At 18.7% G+C, this 23,923-nt stretch overlaps 4 protein-coding genes across 4 annotated transcripts; 2 read left to right on the forward strand and 2 right to left on the reverse strand.

The window, feature by feature from the left end:
- Positions 1-81: 81 nt before the first annotated feature.
- PF3D7_0630300 (DNA polymerase epsilon catalytic subunit A, putative) lies at positions 82-9,280 on the reverse strand (the record flags this gene model as incomplete). The annotated part of the gene is made up of 4 exons (XM_961192.1): positions 82-285; positions 458-6,536; positions 6,735-8,967; positions 9,073-9,280. 4 exons carry the CDS (start codon positions 9,278-9,280, stop codon positions 82-84), a joined length of 8,724 nt encoding a protein of 2,907 aa, XP_966285.1.
- A 2,766-nt stretch (positions 9,281-12,046) lies between these two features.
- Positions 12,047-13,216, reverse strand: PF3D7_0630400 (conserved Plasmodium protein, unknown function; the record flags this gene model as incomplete). The annotated part of the gene is made up of 1 exon (XM_961193.1): positions 12,047-13,216. One exon carries the CDS (start codon positions 13,214-13,216, stop codon positions 12,047-12,049), a length of 1,170 nt encoding a protein of 389 aa, XP_966286.1.
- Positions 13,217-16,012: 2,796 nt separating this feature from the next.
- PF3D7_0630500 (ribosome biogenesis protein YTM1, putative) lies at positions 16,013-17,509 on the forward strand (the record flags this gene model as incomplete). Its single annotated transcript, XM_961194.1, has 1 exon — positions 16,013-17,509. The coding sequence occupies one exon, from the start codon at positions 16,013-16,015 to the stop codon at positions 17,507-17,509; it is 1,497 nt and encodes a 498-aa protein (XP_966287.1).
- A 1,994-nt stretch (positions 17,510-19,503) lies between these two features.
- On the forward strand, positions 19,504-22,930 carry PF3D7_0630600 (conserved protein, unknown function; the record flags this gene model as incomplete). The annotated part of the gene is made up of 3 exons (XM_024473121.1): positions 19,504-19,611; positions 20,075-22,770; positions 22,927-22,930. 3 exons carry the CDS (start codon positions 19,504-19,506, stop codon positions 22,928-22,930), a joined length of 2,808 nt encoding a protein of 935 aa, XP_024328930.1.
- Between the last annotated feature and the right edge of the window lie 993 nt (positions 22,931-23,923).

The following is a 23,923-nucleotide window of genomic DNA, read 5'->3' on the forward strand; positions in this document are numbered from 1 at the left end:
ATATATATATATATATATATATATATATATGTATGTATGTATGTATTTATTTATATGATGAAATAAAAAAAAGATATTGTTTTATATAAGATGGGTTTTCATGGATGTCAACACATCTGTTAATAATGGCATGTTTAGCATGCTAGCTAAATTTTCTACAATTTCTAATGTTTGCATCCAGTTATTAATTTCTAGACGAGGTGTAAATATTTGACCACATTTACATATGGGTCTTCTGTGGAAAGATTTTATTGCATTACAATTATTACATACCAAATCTTGAGCCTATATAAAATAAGAGGATATATATATGAACAAATGTGGATAAAAATATATAAAAATATATGAAAATATATAAAAATATAAAAATATAAAAATACACAATAATAATAATAATGATATTATTAATATATACATATATATATATATATATTTTTTTTTTTTTTATATTTCTCACATTGTATGCGTCGAATGTTTCCTGCAATAAAGATAATATTTTTAATTCAATAAATTCATTATCAAATTTAAAGTTACAATTTTTGCATAACCAAATAAAAGATGGTTTTCCACTTATCTCTGCTTCAACTAAACTTGTTACTACGTTCATATGATATACCGATGAACAATGATCGCAAAAGATATCTTTTAAAATTAATTCATGACATGGGCTTTTCCATAATGAATTTTTTTTATTATATTCACTATCTCCTACAATTTCATATAGTTCATGTCTTTTTTCATGAAAGGCTTCATTTGAGTTTTCATTTTCTAAATTTAATAATTTATCATTTTGCATTAAGAAGATACAGAATTTAACAATTTCTAGTCTCCAATTATTATCTCTTTTAGCTAGATTTCCTAATGTTTGAGGAAATAAGAATGGTGCATAATTAATATTATTTTCACCGATTTCATCATCTTCATATGGCCAATAATTTTCTATTAGATATTTTTTATATTTGATTGCTTTTTTCACTTTTTTATAAATAATTCCCGGCATAAACCATAAATCCTTTAATTTCTCTTCAATTTTATAAGCTAGTACATCTACATTTTCATTGATTAAGGAGAATGATTCACAGACTTCTTCAAGATCATCAAATGATTTATCAAATATATATTTTAATTTGGCTTTTTGTGCTAAATTAATTTTATCTGTTAATTTATCATTTTTTAATATAACATTATAATAATTTTTTTCACATGTAGATATATCATTTATATGATTTATCTTTTGATCATCTGATTGATATGGATTTATACCGTTTTGTTTATTATTATCATATGAAAGTATAATATCATGTAATGGATTCAATATTATAATATCAAGAACATATCTCAAGAAAGATTCACATATAGGAGGTAAGTATTCAATAATTTTTAGATTTTCATCTGTATTTTCTTCATTTGGATCTGAATATTTTTTATATCTTATAAAATTATATTTATCAAATTGACATGCTGCAATATATTCATTTTTAATATAGAAGGGTACATTTGCATATATTGAATCACTGTGTGAAAAATATTTTATTAAATTCTTTAATATATTTCTTCCTGATATAATAGAATACTCATTGAATGATATAACAAGATTTCTTAAGTCAGCAAAAATAATATTAGCATTAAATTTCTTCTTCATAATATTTATTAAATTATTTTGATAAATTTCAGAACATTCTAAAACTTTATTATATAATGCAACATCATATAATAAACTAGAATTATTAGAAATCCATGAATAGAAGGATGTAAATATATCTGATATGCTTTCAAATGTTTTATTTGTAATTAGCATAGATAAAGAGGAAATCTTAGATATTAAATATTCTAACGATTGACCTAATAGTTTAAAGGCAAAATTACTAAATTGGGAAACATGAGCATTTCTTTCAACAATTGAATTGATATCATATTTATTTTGTATGAGGTTTTTTTTTTGATTTAATTCAGCTGATGATTGTATGATGACGTTATCATTATTGGAAGAAAAATTTACATTCACACTATTATTATTATTATTATTATTATTGTTGTTATTATTATTATTATTGTTGTTATTATTATTGTTGTTATTATTATTGTTGTTATTATTATTATTGTTGCTATTCATATTATTATTTTCGTCAGCTGTTGATATATCTTCATCATTCAACTGTTCCTTTTGATCTATTGAGTCGTTTTTATTTATATGATTACTTTTATTGTTTAATTTATTCATATGGTTTGTATTATTTTCCAGGGTTCTCTTGACATTTTTTTTTTTGTTTTGCATAAAAGTAGTATGTTCATTATTACGATTAATAATATTATTATTGTGATAATTATTTATGTTTGTATTTGTATTGGTTATGGTATTATTATATTCATTTGTGTTTTTGTCAAGATTTGAATATTTTGTAAAAAGGCGTACACTATTAAATATTAATGATTCATTAAAAAATAGATGGACAATATATCCTCTATATATTCCTTGATTTATTATATCATTATTTTTTTTAGCTAAATCATAATCACAGAAATTATTAATATTTAAACATGGGATTCCTAGATCATAATTACCAAAATATGATAACCATAATATTCCTTTATATTTTTTAATAAAAGATGCATATAAGATATCATATATAAATTTATGTTTTTGATTTTTGTTTTGAACATTGAATAAATTAAATAATGGTATATTTGATATTCGTGAAAAATTCAAATCTTCTTCTACTCTATGATAATTTTCAAAAAATAGATTTAGAGATAAATTAAAAATGTCATTTTGATAATTTAATCTTGGAACATTTTGATATTTATTTGTATTATCAAATTTATAAAAATAACATGGGAAATATTTATTGGTAGCCCACCAACCTAATTTTTTTTTATCAATAGTTGATGATACATAAAAGATATATTTTTGTTTTCCTGTTATCATATTAGTACGATATTTATTTAAGTATAGATCAAGATATTCTAATACTTTATATACATTTGTATTATCTTCATAATAAACATCAAATTTTCTATAATGATATAAAAATAATAGATCTTTTTCAACACTATTTATAAAAAATTCTTTATTAAATAAATTTTTTAATAACATATCTTTTTTTATTTTTTCTTTTTCAATATTGTTTAAATATTCCACATCATTATTATTATTATTATTATTATCAAATGTATTATGTATATGATTTATATTAAGTATATTTTTATTTTGCCCATCATGTGTAGAATTTATATTCATATTTATATTTTTATTTGTTTCGTTTAATGTATTATCATTACAATACTTATCCATTTGTAAGAATTTTATAAAAGTATCATAAGGATCAAAATTATTATCCTTTTGTCCAATACCACTAAACATTATTTTATTCCCAAGTAGATGATCCTGATTATGTTCATCAAATTGATCATATACATTAATAAAAATACGATTACAAATGTTATCTATAAGCGTATGAAATATATGTATATAAACAATATGTACATCATCCAAATAATTGGCTGATACATTTTTAGTACTTTTACTATTATTTTCTACTTTACTAAAACAATGAGATTTAAAACATTTGTTTTCATCAAATATATAATTATAATCATTTGAATCAATTTCAACAGAATTTCCATATCTACTTAAGAAATCAAAATATAATGGTATTTTTGTTTCATATACAGATATAATACTTTCATGATAATTTGCATTTAGAGTATTAATAATATATTGATTAAAATATTTTTCTGTCATTATAAATTCATATAAATTAAAAACTTTAATATTTCTTGGAAGAAAACAATTAGCATATGCCTTTGATTTAAATACACCATTATCATCATTATTTGAACTAATTAATTTTATAGTTATTTTACTATTACTTTTAATATTTAATTGATCATAATTATTAATATATATATGTCTATATACTTGTATTTTAATTTTATAAAATTTATTCATATTCTTTAATGAAACTAATGCATAATAAATTCCATCATCATCATCATCATCATCATCATCATTATAATAATCATTATTATCAACCTTTTCATTGATATGATAATTTTCATTTCTAGATTCTTTCTTATGACTAGATGAATCATCTGAATTTGAATCTGAATCTGAATTTGCTTCATGTTTAAAATATTTTAAATATGGTTTTAATAAGGTTTGTTTATCATTTTTTAAATTATTTAATTGGATATTTGCATTTTTTTTTTTATGATTTTTCTTTTTCTTTTTAATTTTTTTATATATATATACAATATCCATTGAATTTTGAATAGTATGTAAATATTTAGAATCTAAATTAGATATTTTCTCATAATTCTTTTTTTCCTTATTAGTTTCTTCATCTTCTTGTTCTTTAAATGATATGCTATTTTTTTTTTTTTGTTTTTTATCTTCAATACGTATTTTTTTAATTTGTGTTCTATTATTTTTCCATATTTTATTATTAATAAGCATCCAATTTTTAAAATTTGAATGAAATAAATTATGTAAATCTTTATATTTTAAATTACTGATATTGATTTTTTCATGATCAATAATAATAATATTATTATTATTTTCTCCGTAGTTTTCAAATGAATTTATTTTTTTGTAAGCTACTGATGAGATAAGTTTACTAGTTTTTGGAGTAGCACCAGACATAATATTACTATTGTTATTATTTGATTGATTATTATCATATAATATTATTAATTTTTGTTTTTTGGATATAAAATTATCTAAGAGATATTGTTTTATTAATTTTCTTTTTTTATTTTTCAATGTTTCCTCTGATTGTGTTAATATGGATGATGATGGATTTGTTATTGTATTTTCTCCTTCTATTGGAAAGGGGCTTTTTTTTTCCATAGATTGATTAGATATATGTTCTTTATTTTTCATACTTTCTTTTTGTGTATAATGTAATGGTGTGTTGGTTGTTTCATTTGAATCTTTAAAATCATGAATATCATTTACTAGTTTAACATCGGCAGAATGTAAAGGTGAAGTGGTATCTTCTTTTTTTATGTTTTTTTTTACAAAGAAGGATGTGATTTTTTTCTGTTTTCCTTCTGAGATATTAATTTGTTTTTTTAACCAATCAGGAACTGATATGGAAGTTATTGGATTATTAATATTTTGTTTAATAGCTGGAATAATAACTAATTTTAAAATTTGAACTTCTAATTTTTGTTTATAATAATCCCAATCAATAATATCTCTAACATTAACAGGTACGTTTGGAGGAAATTTGGTACCTAACCATTTACTTAAATAATGGATTTGAGTATCAATATTTGTTTTGAATATTTGTATAGGTATAGCTCTAAAGGTAATATCTGAACCAATAGGTTTGGATACAACAATAAACTGAGTTGATACATTATTATCTTCAATATAGCTAGCATTATTTAATAATTCACTTAATCTTTTTGCTGTAGTAATACCAAAACTTTTAGCATTTGGTTGTTCTTTAACTGATTTATTTAAAACTTTCTTAGCTAAAATTAAATCAAATAATTCATCATCATTATCTATATCTATTGCTTTAGTATCTATTAAATTTTTCCATTTATTTGCTGTTAATGATGCATGATAATATGATTCTTCTTTTGTTTTTCCTTTTAAGAAATGATTAAAAATTTCACTTTGAAATCTTTGAATAATTCTTAATTCTCCTCTTCGTTTAATTTCAAAACCTTTAAGTTCACTTATTTTATATTTATTATTAAAAACAACATATCTTTTTTTTAATAAATCATCGGATTTTTCAGATGCAGGTAAAAACATACCATGCCATGGTCCATCTAATTCAAAAAATATTTCATTTTTACTAATACATTCATAATCATCAGTATGTTCATTATACACTAAGTATTGATCATTTGTCCATTTCTTATGCATTTCGAAATTTAATATATTCGTTGGGAATTCGAAATCTACTTTTTTCACATTGTTATCATTTTTTAATTCTTCTTCACTTTTTGTTTCATAATCTTTTTTTTTATTTAATTCTTTTTTATCCAAAATATATACATCATACATTTCTGGGAAATTTTTTGGAAGCATGCACCAAATACCATCAGTATCTAATTCCATTGGTATACCAATTTTATTTATTAAATTAAATGCTCCATTGATTATTTGAGAACCTGTATACGTAACAATAGCACCCATTTGATCAGAATACCATCTACTGCTTCTTCTTTTAACATATCCATAAAAACTATTTAATATACATTTATGTGCTAGTTGTAATGAATCATTTAATAATATTTTATCATCTAATTCTTGAATCTTAATATAATCTATTTTTGATTGTTTTAATAATTCCCTTTTTTCATGTTCACATTCTTTCAGTCCTTTTTTATACACATATCTTCTGTCTCTAAAAGTTTTAACAGCATCAACATAAAATGGGTTTTCTCGTTGGCACACTAAACTGGATGCATCTACTTCTTTCGATACTTTGGTTTTTTTAAAAACCTTTTGAGAGCAATCTTTTATGACTTTCATTAATTCATCGTGTTGTTGTTTATCCGTGAGTTCATTCCACCTGCACCAAAAAAAAAAAAAAAAAAAAAAATAAAAAAAATAAAAAATAAAAAAAAAAAAAAAAAAAAAAAAAAAAAAAAAAAAAAAAAAAAACATATATATGTATTGTATGTATATTTATATATATATATTATACATATTGCTATATTTGTACAATATAATTCATATAAAATAATTATATCATAATTTTTTTAATTACGATTTCTTTTTTGATGCGTTAATATCCATCGAGTTTTCATTTTCAGTACTATCAGATTCTTCCTTGTTTTGCATTTTGTAAAAACTTTTTTGCGGGAAAAAAAGCCTAGTTTTTAAATCTTGTTTTAGTGATAAGACATGACCATAATCTATAGGAGAAATTTCTAATTTACGTTTCCATATCATTTTTTTTTGACACAAGTGTCTTTGTTTATAAAAAGAACAATTAAAACAATGATCTGGTGTGATGATAGCATTAGGTTGCAAACGATGTGATAAAATAATATTAGGATACATAGCAGCAACATCTAGATGATAAATATTAGGACATATATTTATATTTGGATTTTCTATGAAGAAATTTAGTTTATTTTTAATATCTTGTTTAATTTGATCTAAATTTATTATTTGATTTTTATTAATATATTTCGTATCATTTATATTTGCATTTTTATTTAAATCTTTTTGAATCCAGAAATCAATAATATGATCAATACTGTTATATAGATATTTATATGTATCTACATCTAAGCTGAAAAATTCTTTAAGATCATCTCTATAAATACCACATTTTAAACTTTGAACTGTACCGCCAACAAATGAATCATCATAAATAAAATATTTTTTTTTATTTTCTGGATCTGTAAAATATTGATTATATATAGGTTTGGATTTGTTAGGAAAAAGTATATTTTTTCTGTAGGCTTCTGCCATTAATAATTGTTCACATAAGGTTCCACTTCCTTGTCGTAATACATTATCAGGGTTCATTGGTATAATTGATGATAATGCGAATAAGAAATTATGAATAAATTTATCATATAAATAAAAAGTTGCAACTGCATCAGATACACTGTAAACAGCTAAATGTTGAGGATTATTTTTAGCAATGGGAACCATAAGTTCAGGATCCACTTCTGTTGGATTATATTTTAATTTAATTTTACATACACTTTTTAAAGTTCTCGAACCATTTGGTAGATATGAATCTCTTTCAACCCATTTATATGCATCGATATTTAAAATAAAATTACATGAACATTCTTGTTTATTATTCATAATAAAACCTATTTCTCTGGAAACACTTAAATTATTGATTTCACATCTTCTATATAAATATGGAATATCAAAAAAGTCACCATTATATGTAACAAAAATATGTATTTTTAATAATCTGATATGTTCAAGAAATCGTTTTAATAAAAAATATTCATTTTTTTCATTAAAAATTTTGAAAGTACCTGCACCAGAATATTCTTCATTTGGTTTATATAAGAATTCTCTTATATTTTTACTCATAACATTTCTATTAACAATTAAATATCCTTGAGCATTATACATATAAGATATTAATATGATTTCATCTTTCTCTTTATCTGGAAATTTTAATTCATCTTTATAACATTCAATATCCCATGCTAATATATTTAATGGTGCTAATACTTTTTTATTTAAAATTTCAAATTGAATTAATTCAGTATAAAGTTCATCTTCTTCTCTTTTTACTTTATACCATAATCCACATCTGATATTTTTATCTATACAAATTCTAGTTAAATATTTTACATCATATTCATATATTTCGATTATTTCATTCATAATTTCTTCTTTACTTAAAATTTGTTTTTTTGTAGTAACTATGATATCATTCATATTCAATATATTATTATTATTGTTACTATTATGTGTATTATTATTATTATTATTATTATTATCATTACTTTTTGCATTTAATATCCTCTTTTTATCATCTTCCTCTGTTATATTTGTAGTAAATTGTTGTTTTTGTGTGTTTTCTTTTTGATCATCATATTTATTATAAGAATATTCATTTTTATAAGAAAACTCTAATTGACTATAGGACAAATCTTCATTATTAAAAATATGTTTATCATTATTTGAATTATTATAATTTTTATTTTGCTTTTTATTTCGTTCAATAATTTTGACTAAGAAATCTCGAGCATTCATTAAATTTTCAATAGTATCATAGGATAATTTAAAAAAGATATTACTTAAATAACTTCTTTTCTTATTCAAATGATCGTATAAACTTAAATCCTCTTTTTTTACATAATCAATTTCAACGTTATACTTATCTAGTTCCTTTTTTAAAAATTTTGTTACTTGTTCATAATTATGTATATTCTTGGTTTTTAAATAAAAGTAGGGTCTATAAAAAAGAGTTAATCTCCACGTCTTGTTATTGTCTGACACAAAATACATGTGTACACCTAAAAGAAAAAATTATATACACACACATATATATATATATATATATATTGATATATTGATATATTTCTTGTACCCTTGGAGACAAGGTGTTTTACTTTTATTACCTGTTTTTTTATGTGATTTATTTGAATTTTTTGCTACTACATTCATAGTAGTAGGAACTATATTATAAAGATATCCTTCTTTCTCTCCTTTATTAATCCATGCTTTTATATGAAACTTATTTTCTAATTTTAACAATCTCTCATATTCATAATCTGGATTAATTTTTGATTCCTTCTCCCATCCTTTTGTCCTTGTTTGTGTAGACATTTTTATTTTTTTTTGGAGTTAGAATAAGAGTTTATATTTTCAGAATAGTACACATATATACATATATATATATATATATATATATATATAATATGTATATATAATAAATGCACTATTTATTTAGAAAAGTTCATTTTTAAGAGGGATGCAAAGTAATCTAAAATAAAACAATGTTATAAGGTAATAAATAAAAGAACATATGAATAAATATAAATATATATATATATATATATATATATTTAAATATTTATAATAATTGTCAGATAAAATTATGTATTAATATAATACCAAAGTAATGTTGTATATAATAGGCTTGTATATAAAATTTTCAAAAAAATTAAAAAAAAATAAGTGAATTCTATTAATATATTATACGTAATCAATAAATATAAATAATATTATTATTTTACATTAATAAAATAATCTAACAGTTTTATAAACATCTTTTAAAATTAACTGAACATAATATTATGTGTCTACAAACTTTAAAAATATGAAATTATATTTTTAAGAATATTATGTATATTATGTGTTATATATTTTTAATTTCAAAGAAAAAAAAAAAAGAAGAAATAATTAAAATACATTTTATATATGAATCTATTTTTTCTTATTTCATATAAATATATATATATATATTTATATATTTTAAAAAGACAAGATTACATATATGTGTATAGATATTTTAAAAATGTAGTATAAATATGTAAATATATAAGAAACATATAATTTTATTAATATATATATTATATATTATAATAATAAAAGTAATATATAACATGTAAATAAAATGAATGTATAAAATATTGATTGTACTTTATTCATTTTTTTTATTTTTTTTTTTTAAGTTCGTATAATTTAATATTAATATATAAAAAAATTATTTACTATTATACTTTAAAATATATATTATAATTATTATTTAAAATGTATAGTTTTAATAAAATGAATAATTACATAAAATATTTGTGTGATTAACACATAATATAAACAATGAGATTAAAAATAAATCTTACATAATATTCATATATATATATATATATATATATATTAATCAAATTTTAAGAATGAATAAATATTCGAAATTCAAAATTTATTTTTAGTCTCATTTTTTTTTTTTTTTTTTTCTAAAATAAAAAAAATATTTAATAATAAAAATAAAGAAATAATATAATAATAAAATAAAATATATTAAACTCAATAGTTACTATGATTGTGTATTCATTTTATATGTGTATTTCTAGATACATAATAATATTTTAACCTCTAGAAATTTTGAAAAAAAAAAAAAAAAAAAAAAATAATTTAAATTAATAATAGAAATTATATAATTTATTAAAATATATATATATAAATATAACATTTTTAATCATAATATAAAAGGTAGTTTTAGGTTATAATATTATTTTGTAATATTTTAGTAATTTAAAAAAAATATAAATAAACAGAAGAATCAATGAAAAAAAAAAAAAAAAAAAAAAAAAAAAAAAAGGTGAAGAATTTATTAAATAATAGTGTTATATTTAAAAAAAAAAAATAAATTATTTTTTTCTTGCTTCTTTTTTCTTGAAATTTATTTAAATATTATATATAAACATATATGTGTATATACTTACACATTCATAAAAAAATATAAAATATCATAAGTTCATAATATGAATTGAAATTATCCTTAGTATTAAATGTTTATATATAAATGTTAATTTATTTGACCATTTATTTCTAATCTTTATATGTGTTCATTTTATTATAGATTTATATGGCATAAATATGGGTGATTAGAACGCTCATATGTTTTTATATTTTTTAAAAATAACTGTACAGAGGCTGTTAGGATATTTATTTATAATACTATAACATTTTTTGTTTTGTTTTTACTCTTACATGTTGAAATTTACATATATATATATATATATAGAGAGAGAGAGAGAAATAAGTTATAATATGTGTCTGGTATATATTAAAAAAAATACTACGAAACATTCTTCTTTTAAACAAATAGAACCTTAAAATTATAAACTCATAACCATTATAATGTAAAAGGTTCAACCTAAGGAATAATACATATATTAAAAAAAAAAAAAAAAATATATTAAACTATTTATAATATCAAATATATATATATTTATATATATTAAATTAATCATATATCATGATTATATTTGAAACAAAGGTTTATAGAAAGATATAAAGTAACATGAAAATTAATATCGAAAGAATATTTTTAAATAATATAATTATCAAATATTAATTTAATTTTTTTTTTTTTTTTTATTATTAAATTTATGAGTATGAATTTTAAAATATGAAATAAATTGCACAAACAAATCAAATAAAAATAAAAATAAAAAAAAACAAATATTTTTACAGAAAAAAAAGAAAAAATAAATTAAGAGAAAAAAAAAAAATTATCCAAATGTATTAGGCGAATATTAAAAAAGAAAAAAAAAGTAATCTAATATTCTCATAATTTTTATAATATTATAAATGTGAACTTTTTATAATATTAACAAAAAAAAAAAAAAAAAAAAGAATAAAATAAAATAAAATTATATAAAAGGAAAAGAAAACAAAATAATGTTCTCTTATTTCAAATAATGTGTGTAAAAAATTATTTGAGAAAAAAATTAAATATAAAAGAACATTATGTCTTTATATATTAAACGGTTGCAATTTTATTAAAAGCATTATTAAGAAATGAAAGTATAAATAGTTTTCTAGAAAATAAAATATATGGAAGATATATAATTTATTATAATGTATATTTTATAGTTGTGCTAGTTTAGTTTTGGGGTTATTTGTAGTAAAATTTGGTGTATCTTGCATATAGAACTTTTTAATATATATAATAAGAATATATAATAATAATGAAATAAATAAAATTTCGAATACATAGAGAGTATATTTATTTGTAAAATTGAATGAATTAAAATCAAACAAATAGTTAAAATCCATAGTTGGGAATATATAATGTCCATAGGTTTTTCTTAAATTTTCTGCCATAGTAGGTATTTTTTGTTCATTAGAATGATTTAAGATATTATATTTATTATTATTATTATTATTATTATTATTATTATTGTTATTGTTATTTATAGGAGTTTCTGATTTTAAGTTATATACATTATTATTATTATTACTACTATTTTTAATATTTTCGTTTTGTGCATTGTTTTTTATTTTTTCTCCTTTTTCTAAAAAAAGATGTTCTTGTTTATCATATGGTATACTTTTCATTTTATGTAACTTTTGCATAATATCTTCATAGTAGCTTAAAATATTTAAACATTGATCTTTTAAATGATAGAAATTAGTTTTTAAGCATTTGTGTACTTTTGAAAATTTTGAATAGTCTTTACAATAAGTAAGGATATCATCAATGCAAGAATATAATAATGAGTTACTCAAGGATTTTTTACAACTTTTTGATAATTTATTTTTTTTTAATGTAATACACGTTAATACATCTTTATCACAATTATTATTTTTAATATCATCTTCACATCCTTTTATTGGTTGTATTTTATTTAAATGATTAGTTATTGTTTGATTTATATCAGCATCATATATATTAATCAAATCAAGAAAATTGTTGAAATCATTATTATTAGTTGTTAAGGTTTCGTTTGTTAAATTCAAGGGATATATAGAAAAACTGGATGGCAGAATTTGTGATAACATAGTTGTTAGTAAAAATATATCATCTATCATAACATCATTATTTCTCTTTTTTCGTTTATTTGATTTATTATTCTCATTAAATGTCAAATGATTTCCCATATATGGAATGTCTGGTTTGAAAATATTATCAAAAAGGTCATCACCAATTAAAGATACATCTACAATGGTGTTGATCATTAATATAGGACGTGACGAAAAAAATATTCCATAAACAATAAATAAGAAAAGAAACCTTTTCACTGCTCTTTTTCTCATTTCAAAATTTTTATTTTAAATAAACATTTATAAAAAAAAATTTAACATGAAAGAAGTAAAAAAATAGCACACACACAAAAACACACACAAAGGTGTTCTTATATATATATATATATATATATATATATATATATATATGTATATATTTATATTTATTTATTTATTTATGTGTGAAGAAATTTTTTTTTTCATTTAAACATGTTTTATATGTATTTTTATATATATATATTTTTTTGAATAGAGATGATATAGTATTTTATTAAATGGTTTCTCACGAATTTATAATGTAATATATATATATATATGTATATATATTAAGGTAATACAAATATTTGACCAAATAAAAAGACAAACTACTTTTAGTTCTAATAAAAAGGTTGATATATTCTTCTTTTAAATTGAGTATACATTTAATTATTGCAACATATTATATAAAACAAATATTGCGGATTTTTATGCATAATTGTGTATAAAATGTAAAAGGAGATATATATAATAAATACATATATATATTTAATGGTTAATAAAAAAAAAAAAAAAAAAAAAATTTGCTGATAATTGGCTAGTTAATTATATTTAATAAAAAAAAAAAAAAAAAAATAAAATAAAATAAAATAAAATAAAATAAAATAAAATAAAATACACATATATAAATACATACACATATAATTTTATGATATATATATGTGAAAAAATCAAATAGGATAATAAAAATAAATCTTATGTTTTTCTTCTTTTTTTATTGTAAGAGGACAGCAAATAATGCTTTAAATTTATAAAAGAAAAAAATATTCCCATATATATATATATATATATATATATATTTTCTTTATGCAAAAAATGGACAAGGAATACTTTATCTTATATTCAATTATTTAACATGTTATATACAATATATTTTGGTACACAAACAAAAAAATATAAATGTCAATATAAATCAAAATACACATAAGAATATTATACATTTTTTATATTATCTTTTTAATTAAAAATTCCTTTTTTCTTATTCATTCCTGTTTTTATACTTACATTATAAATCAATTATATGAGAATTATTACTATTTTGCATGAATATCATATAAAAAAAAAATATATAATAAAATAAGCAAAAAATATATACATACACTTATAAATATAACATATATATATATATATATATATTATATATATATGTGATTATGTTTTAAAATAATTATTAAACCATTTAAATGTCTTTTATAATTTACATACGAATAAAAAAATTATACCATTTTTTTTTTTTTTTCTTATACATAAAAAATAAAATAATAGTAATTAAGGCGAAAATATACCACAAATGTTTTTGAACCATAAAAATTTATTTGTATAAATTTAATTGAAGTGTTCAATTTCCTTTCCTTTTCTTTTTTTATTTTTATTAAGAAAATATTTATGTATGCATGTTGTAATATTTCTTTATATTTACAATGGGAAACATATATATTATATTTTTAATCCTAAAACCTTTTCATATTACATATGATATATATATATATTAAATTAAAATGGATGAAAAAATTAATATTTACGAAATGAACTTTATCAATAAATTTGCTTCATTTATATGAAGAAATATCTTCTATATAATTGTTTCCAATATTAGCAACATAAATATATATGCCTTATATATTATATATATATATATATATATATATATCGTATGGGATTTATCTTTCTTCTTTTTCGTATAATAATTAAAAGTGTACTAAATTTTTACATATAAACGAATACTATTAATTTGTTGTCAGAATTCACAAATTTATATTCTCCTTATTTATAAAATATATATATATATATATATAATATGTGTATTAAAGAAATAAAACATAACTCTTTATTTTTATAATATTAAAAACATTTATAAGATGGTTTTTCTTAGTTTTATATATATATATAAACATTGATGGAAAATTAAGATATGGATTTTAAAAGAGAATATATATGGAAAATAAAATTACTTATAAAATATAATATTTTAAGAAAAGAATTTATAAATTAAAGATAAACATTTTTTTTGCTTTTTATATTAAAGAAAAAAATATAGTTCATTTGTACATTCATTTTAAATTTGATGTAGATGTTAGTGAATAGTTTCTTTGTTTTTTAATGTATATTTATATGTTTATTATTTTTCATAAAAAATAGAAAATTAATTAAATTTTTTTTCTAATTTTATTCTTTAATGTTTCTATAATTATAAAAAGAATGATGTATTAAAAAAAAAACTTTTATATATTACCATTATAATATATATATTATATATATATATACTATTTTTGTTTGTTTTGAAAAAGTATTAAGTATTTTACTATAATTAAAGAGAAAATAAAAAATATATATATATAATATATGAATAATATATATATTTATAAATCTTTCCTGATTTACCATATGCCATGATTTTAATATTATGATATATATAAAAGATAATCTATATATTTAAAAACATATATATGGAATTAATAAACAAAGAATGAAAAAAAAAAAAAAAAAAAAAACACAACGTTGTTTATTTTTTAATGTTTTCAATAATTAATTTTATATTAAGAAAATTAATTAAAAATTATAAATATAAATTTACAACACTGTGAAGAAATATCATAAAAAGGATTATATATATATATATATATATATATTAATATTGTTTATATTTTGGTATAATCTTTTTTTTTTTTTTTTTTTGTTTTTTTATTAGATAAAAAATCATATGTAACCCAAATAATATTATATATATTTTTTCCTTCTTTTCTTTCCCATATATATTTTTTTTTTTTCAAAATGAGTGAAAAAAATAAGGGAAAGAAAAAAAAAAATTCTTTATCTGATAAAATGGAAAATGATATTTCTTCTGTAGATGAAGAAATTGATTTTGAAAATGAGAGTGATGATTATGATAATAATAATAATGATGAATTTTATGAAGATGATGATTTGATAGATGATGATGAAAATAATTTTGAGGATGACGATGTTGTTGTTCATAATAATCCAAATGATAATTGTGAGAAAGAAATTCAGATATGTTTTTTTACAAATATAGAGAATGAAAAATATAAAATCGATAGTAGTACTTATACCGTTCCTGTTACTTTTAAAAGAATAGATTTATCAAGAATGGTAAAGAAATTATTAGATATTGAAGATAATGTGTCCTTTGAATTTTTAATAAATAAAAAGATATTAAGAACAACTATAGAAGAATTTATACGTGATCATAATATACTATCAGAAAATGTTATAGAGATTGAATATAGTATATCTTTAAGAAAAAGGGAAAGTAAGAATATTGATAAAATTTGTGAATGGATATTTGAATTAATTACGATTGGTAATAAATTATATTGTAGTACTTTTGATGGTACCCTATTATATTATGATATGTTAAATTTTAGAAAAATATATGAAAAAAAAGTAATAGATAATATGCCAGTATATTCATATAATATATATAAAAGTAAGAAATTACATAATGAATTGATTTATAACGAATCGGTTATTGGATTAACAAATGGATCTATAAAAGTATTTTTGAATGAAGAAAAAGAAAAAGAAATAATAACGAGAAATGAATTATATTTAGGTAATCATATAGATATGATTAAATGTATTTCATTTAATAAAGATTATTCTATGTTATTAAGTGCCGGGAATGATAATAAAATTAATATATTTGATAATAATTATATTATAAATGAATTATTAAATGATTTAACAAATGAACATAATACTAATAAACGAAAAAAAAAATCTGTTGTTTTTCCAAAAAAATGTATACATAACGATTCGGGTATGATAACATCATTAAAATTTTTTGATAATATAAAATTTTTATCTACAGGTTTGGATAAAAATATAAAAATCTATGATTTAACATCATCCTATGTATCTTGTTCTTATTCATATAATAAATCTATTATATGTAGTGATATATTGAATAACAATTTGTTTATTACTGCTGATGAGCATTCTATGATTAAATTATTTGATGTTAGGAATACTAATGAAAAACCCGTTTTGTCCTTAAATGAAAATAAATATCATATGCATGATAAAATAATAACTAGTCTTAAAACAAACAAAAATGAAATATATTTCTTGTCATCATCACATGATGGATATACTAATATATATGATATTAGATTAAATAATTTACCTGTATATACTTTTCAAAGTAATGAAAAATCAAAAATCCTTTCATCAACCTGGTTTTATAATGATGAACACAATTGTGTAGTGAATGCAGAAGAGAATAATTTAGTTCTCCACATTTTTTAGTATATATTCATATGGAAAATAAAGGAGAAAACAAGCACAGCAATGTATGAAAAAATTTAAATGTACATTACATATATTTATTATATTATATTGTTTGTTTTTATAAGAAACAAAAAAAATATATATATATATGTACATTTTATATGTTAAATATATATATTTATGCGATAAATTTTTTTATTTTTAATGACATTTCAAAATAAAAAAAGAAGATACATATATATATATATTGTACACATTTTTTATAAAAAGAATAATTTTGGAAATTTATTATTATTAATTTTTAATTTTATTTAATTATCCATTTTGTAATTTTATTTATACACATTTGTTAGATATAAATGGTTGTAAAAAAAAAAAAAAAAAAAAAAAATAGAGCTTCCATTTTATTTTATAAAATAAAATTTTATGGCTTTAACTATTATGTATTGAAAACAAATGAAAACTTTTCTATCTTTTTTACGTTTAATTAACTATATGTGATATATAAACAAAGTTTAAAATATATGGGTTTATATACCTTTTGTTATATGTACAATTTTTTAGTATCATCTATTTACATATTTTAGTGAAAAGGATAATGTAACACATTATTATAATTCAATGTTATTATTTTGTATATATATATATATATATATATAGGGGCTAATAATTAAAAAAAATGATACGTATAATTTTGTTTATATCCAGCAAATGTTTTATTTAAAATATCATTCTTGAAAATGTGATATGAGAGGGATTTCATTAACATATCCTTTTTATAAACAAAATAAAGAATATTGAATAATATGGAATAGACTAACATATTAACTATATATATATATATATATATATACTCGTAAATATTTTTAAAAAAATTATATGAACAAATAGAAATTTAAGATAGCCTCTATAATGTTTTTATTTATTTATTTATTATTTTATTCATTTTTTTTTTTTTTTTATTTCTTTTTTTTTTGAAATGTTCAAAAATTTCATTTTATTTTTCTTATCAATACTGTCTTTGTCATATTTATTATATAAAAGTAATTTACATAAAAATGGGTACAATATAAATTCTTCATTAATATAAAACATAATAGAATTTATTTCCTTTTTTTTTTTTTTTTTTTTAATGATGAAAAGTTTAATGTTGATACATTTAGTATGTTAAATAAAGTTGATATAATATTAACATTATAAAATCATACACATATAAAAGGATGTATATCATTTAATAAATAAATATATATATATATATTATATATATACAAAATATATGTTTTTTTTTTTTTTTTTAAGGTAAATACTATAAGCATATACAATTATATATATATATATATATATATATTTATCCAAAGTATAATTTCATATTTCATAATTATGTAATTTATATGTTTTTTTTTTTTTTTCTTTTTTTTTTAATTTAATAAGTATTCATAATACAAATTAAAGGCTTATTTTTTAGACTTTAATGGAAATATGAAAAAATTAATATTTTCATTTATAACATAATATTATTAATTTAATAAGAATCGTCAACATAAGTATAAAAAAATAGTACAATTATGAAATATCGTGCACACACGAATAATATAAGAATCAAAAAGGGGGGAAAAAAAAAGAATATATATATTATATATATACATAATATTATATCTTTATATATATATTATATATATATCATATATCATATATATATATATATATATATATATATATATATATATGTATAATATAATAAATAAAAAAAAAATTCAAATAATATTATGAAGTACTTCAAATTTTGAAAGAAAAAAAAAAAAAAAAAAAAAAAAAAATGTACAAATAGTAGTTACAGATAAATAAAGAAATATATATATATAATTATATATGTATATATATATAATATATATATATATAATATATATAATGTTTGTTGGTATTTTTTTTTTTTTTTTTTTTTTTGTTTTTAATTAATTTATAATTTTTTATTAAAATTGCAAATAAAAACGAAAAAGTAAAGCAATTCAAAAATGAAAACAAATGATGAAATTTTAAGAAAAGAAGAAGAGGAAATTTCCAAAACAATAGCTTTATCCTTACAAGAATATCATGCTTCTCAAAATAAGAATACAGATAAGGTAATGATGAAAAAAAAAAAAATATATATATATATATAATATATATATATATATATATATGAAATATATGAGGTTTCTTTTTTTTTTTTTTTTTTTTTTTTTTTTTTTTCTTTATAATAAATCATGAATATTTGTTATTCTCTATAATAATATTTAATAGAAATATTAAATATTTACGAGTCATAGAATTATTTTTGTTCACGAATTGTTCCATATATATATTTATATATTTAATAATTTTTTTGTTGTGGATTTATTCTACTTCATTATATGTTTCATTGAATGTTAACATATATATGTTCATATAAATTCTTGTAGTGAAAATTTAGTAATACTCATTAACTTTAATAAAAGAAATGTTTGTGTGAGTTTTTTTTTTTTTTTTTTTTTTTTTTTTAATTTATATATTTTAGAACTTATGTATTAATTAACTATGTATTACATATATATTTATTTTTGTTAGAACTATGAAATTGATGATGAGAATGATGAACTATTACAAGAGGCAATACGGCTTTCCATTTTAGGTTCTAATAAAAGAGAGCCTAGTAGTATCGACTGTAACGATAGTTATCATGACGTAGTTCGAAAGAATTTCGATAGGATAACTTATTATTTATGTAATAGTTATGAGAGTACTAAGAATAAAAATGATGTAATAGATAATAAGACATTTTGGAGAGAGATATATAAGAATTATAAGAATATATATATAATAATAAGAGATTATATGATAAATTTAACTAAAAGAAATGAGAAAATGAATGAAGAAGGTAGTGATTCAACATCAAGTAGAGATGATTATGATAGTGATGATTCAAGTGATTATAGTAATTCTTCTTCCTTATCATGTTGTTCTTTAGAACATATTAAGAGAACTTATAGAAATATAAATTATACCACCAAGGATTATTGTCGATGGTTAAGAAAGGGCCATCGAAGTAAAGCTTTAAATGATCATGTATATTTAAATTATTTATTAAAAGAAATGAAAATATTAGATGATAGCAATTCTATTCATAACTTAGTTTTTGGTGTGAATAATTATAAATATTCTAATAAGATAGATATAAAAAAATGGTGTAATCATAGTATTTCATTTTATGATAATAAAAATATTAATTTTGGACTTCGTCAATTTTTAAGTGGCCCATGTGGTCTTATATCAAGTATACAAGGATACATTATAATTATTTTATTATTTAATTATAAATATCATTTTTTATGGGAAAATAACTATTTTAATATTTTAAAAACGAATAACGATTTTTTGAATTTTACAAATTCTTCAAAAATGGAGTATAAAGAAGGTGAGGTAGGAAATACCAAGTTGAGGAATAATATATATAGAGAGAACAATAATTGTATGAATAATAATAACAATAATAATAATAATAATAATAATAAACAAGGGGATGATATGAATGTATTAGATTCATGTAAAGAGAAAAATGATGGATCTGGTGTCCCGCTAAATAAAGAAGATAACAATAAGGATACTAAAATTAATAAAAATGAAAATAATGATGATATCAATGTTGATAAAATTAATAAAAATGACGATTACGTTAATCATCTTGAGAATCATGAGCAAGGTGATACTACGCATGATAATAAAAATGTTGATAATGTTGTTGAAGAAAAAAATGATGTAAATGTTAATAATAATGATGATAATAATGATAATAACAACAATAACAATAACAACAACAATAATAATAATAATAATAATAACAATAATAATAACAACAATAATAACAACAATAATAACAACAACAATAACAACAATAATAACAACAATAACAATATTAATAACAGTAATAATAGTAATAATCATAATAGGGGAAATTCTTTTTCAAATGATGAGAAACATAAAGATAAAATGAATGAAGAAGGTTATGATAATGAATTTTTAGAATTAGTACGTGACAATATTAAAGATTTAAAATATTACGCATTAGTTGAATCTTTAGCATATATATTATATCAGTGTACTGATAAGTCCTATTATGTCGTTGTATTTTTATTACCCGAATGCTATGATTATCCTTATTATATGAATAAAAAAAATTGTGATGAAAATTTAGTGAGAGATTTAAAAAGAATTACCATATATTATAAAGAGTTCAATGCTATAAAAGATGTAGTGAAATTTTATTTAGAGCATTTTATAATATTTTCAAGTTCTACTGGTGTAATATCCTTTTTATATTCGGTGATATTAACAAGAGGATTACATAATGTTAAAAATGACATGGATGATATTAATCACCCTTTAATTGGTATATATGGGCATTGTTCACAAGAATTAGTTAATTTATTATTAACGGGTAGAGCATGTTCTAATGTTTTTGATAATAATAATGTAATAAATACATTTTGTAATACTGATGTAGATATAAGTATGTATGAAGGAGGAAATTCTTATATGAATAATTTTAATGATTCCAGAAATTCAAAAAGTTGGAGTCCTACTAAAGGATCCTTATCATATAATAAAAATGATAGTATTAATAATAATAGTAGTAGTAATAATAATAATAATAATAATATAATACTAAAAGGAATAAACAAAAGACCATTAATTGGTTTGTTAACTGATTTTGAGGCTTTTAAATATTGTGAAGTTGGGAATTATTATAAATATCCAATATATCCTATATGGGTAATTAGTAGTTCCAATCATTATACTGTATTATTTTCTTTAAATATTAATAACTCCAAATGTACAAGTGAGGAGTTATTTTTAGAGAAATTAAATAAGATATGGAAGAAATATGATAAAGAAAACAATAAATATATATTGTCTCATTTTATTCCCCAATTTATTGAAGACTTAAATTTGAAGGATGAATTCCGAAATTTATTTGATGGATTTGTAAATGATTTGGATATTCTATTATATTCAGAATTTAAAGCATTTTATTTACAAATGAAGCAAAAAGATATAAATGAACTGAAAAATTCTGACCCACCGAAAGAAAAATATTTCTACTTATACGACGCTCAAGAAATGCCTGAAAAGTCGATACATTATTTTCTTTTGAAGGAAGTGGATTATGACGTTTCGCATGAAAATCACTTGAAATTTTTTAACACAAGGTGGCCAAATAATACAGTGGAGGTATTAAACAAATCAAAAAAGGTTTCCAAATATAGGTACTAAATAATGAGCACATAATAAATAAATAAATGAATTTATACATATATAATATATAATATATATATATATTTCTTATGTGTGATATGTTATGTGTTATATATTCTATATGTATTATATGTTATTTATACCTATATAAAAAATTTTTTTTTAAGATAAATAAGTGTTGATTCTTAAAATGACCATATAATAATGTTTGAAGAACTATAAATGTATAAATAAAAGTTTAGCATCATGGATATGGGACACATAAATCCAAGTGAAAATAATTTTATTCACCTCTTAATAAAATATATATATTTTAACAAAAACATTTTTTCATATTTTTTTTATATTTCATAATTATAAAACTTATTTTTAAGATGAATAAATATGAATTCCTTTTTTCGTGTTTTTTTTTTTTTTTTTTTTTTTTTTTTTATACATTCCTTTATTCATTTAATTCAAAACTAATAATATATTTTTTTTTAAATTCATGAGAAGAGTCTATTTAATAGATTAAAATAATAATATTATACATATATATTTATATATATATATATATATATATATATATATATATATATATATATTTCTATTTATTTATAACCACTATAATATTACATATAATATGTTTTATTAATAAAATATTTCCTTAGACTCCAACAGTTTTACTTTTAAAATAGAATAAATATTTTTTTATAAAAATATAACATGATAAAAAAGTTACGCATTTTGTGTGTATACTTATTTTTATAGAACAAAAAAATAAGAAATTATAATAAAATATTATTATAAATGTTAAGGTTAAGAAAAATTACAACACCATGAATAAAATAAAAATGTGATTAGGTTATTCTTTTGATGAATCATAAAAAAAAAGAAAGAAAAAAAAAATGGAGAATTGAAAATTTTATCTTTTATACTGGAAAAATTTTATAAAAATGTGAGAAAATAATTCTTTGCTAATTTGTGTTTAAAGAAAGATAGAAAAGTTAATTACATTAAAGGAGGATCAAAAGTATATATAACGAAATGAATTGAAAATGATATACCTTTATTATATTATATTATATTATATTATATTATATTATATTATATTATATTATATTATATTATATTTTATTTGTTTATTTATTTTTATTTTTACTTTATATTATTTGTTTATTTTTA

Source organism: Plasmodium falciparum (genome assembly GCF_000002765.6).
Source record: "Plasmodium falciparum 3D7 genome assembly, chromosome: 6".
NCBI classification, from domain to species: Eukaryota; Apicomplexa; class Aconoidasida; order Haemosporida; family Plasmodiidae; genus Plasmodium; species Plasmodium falciparum.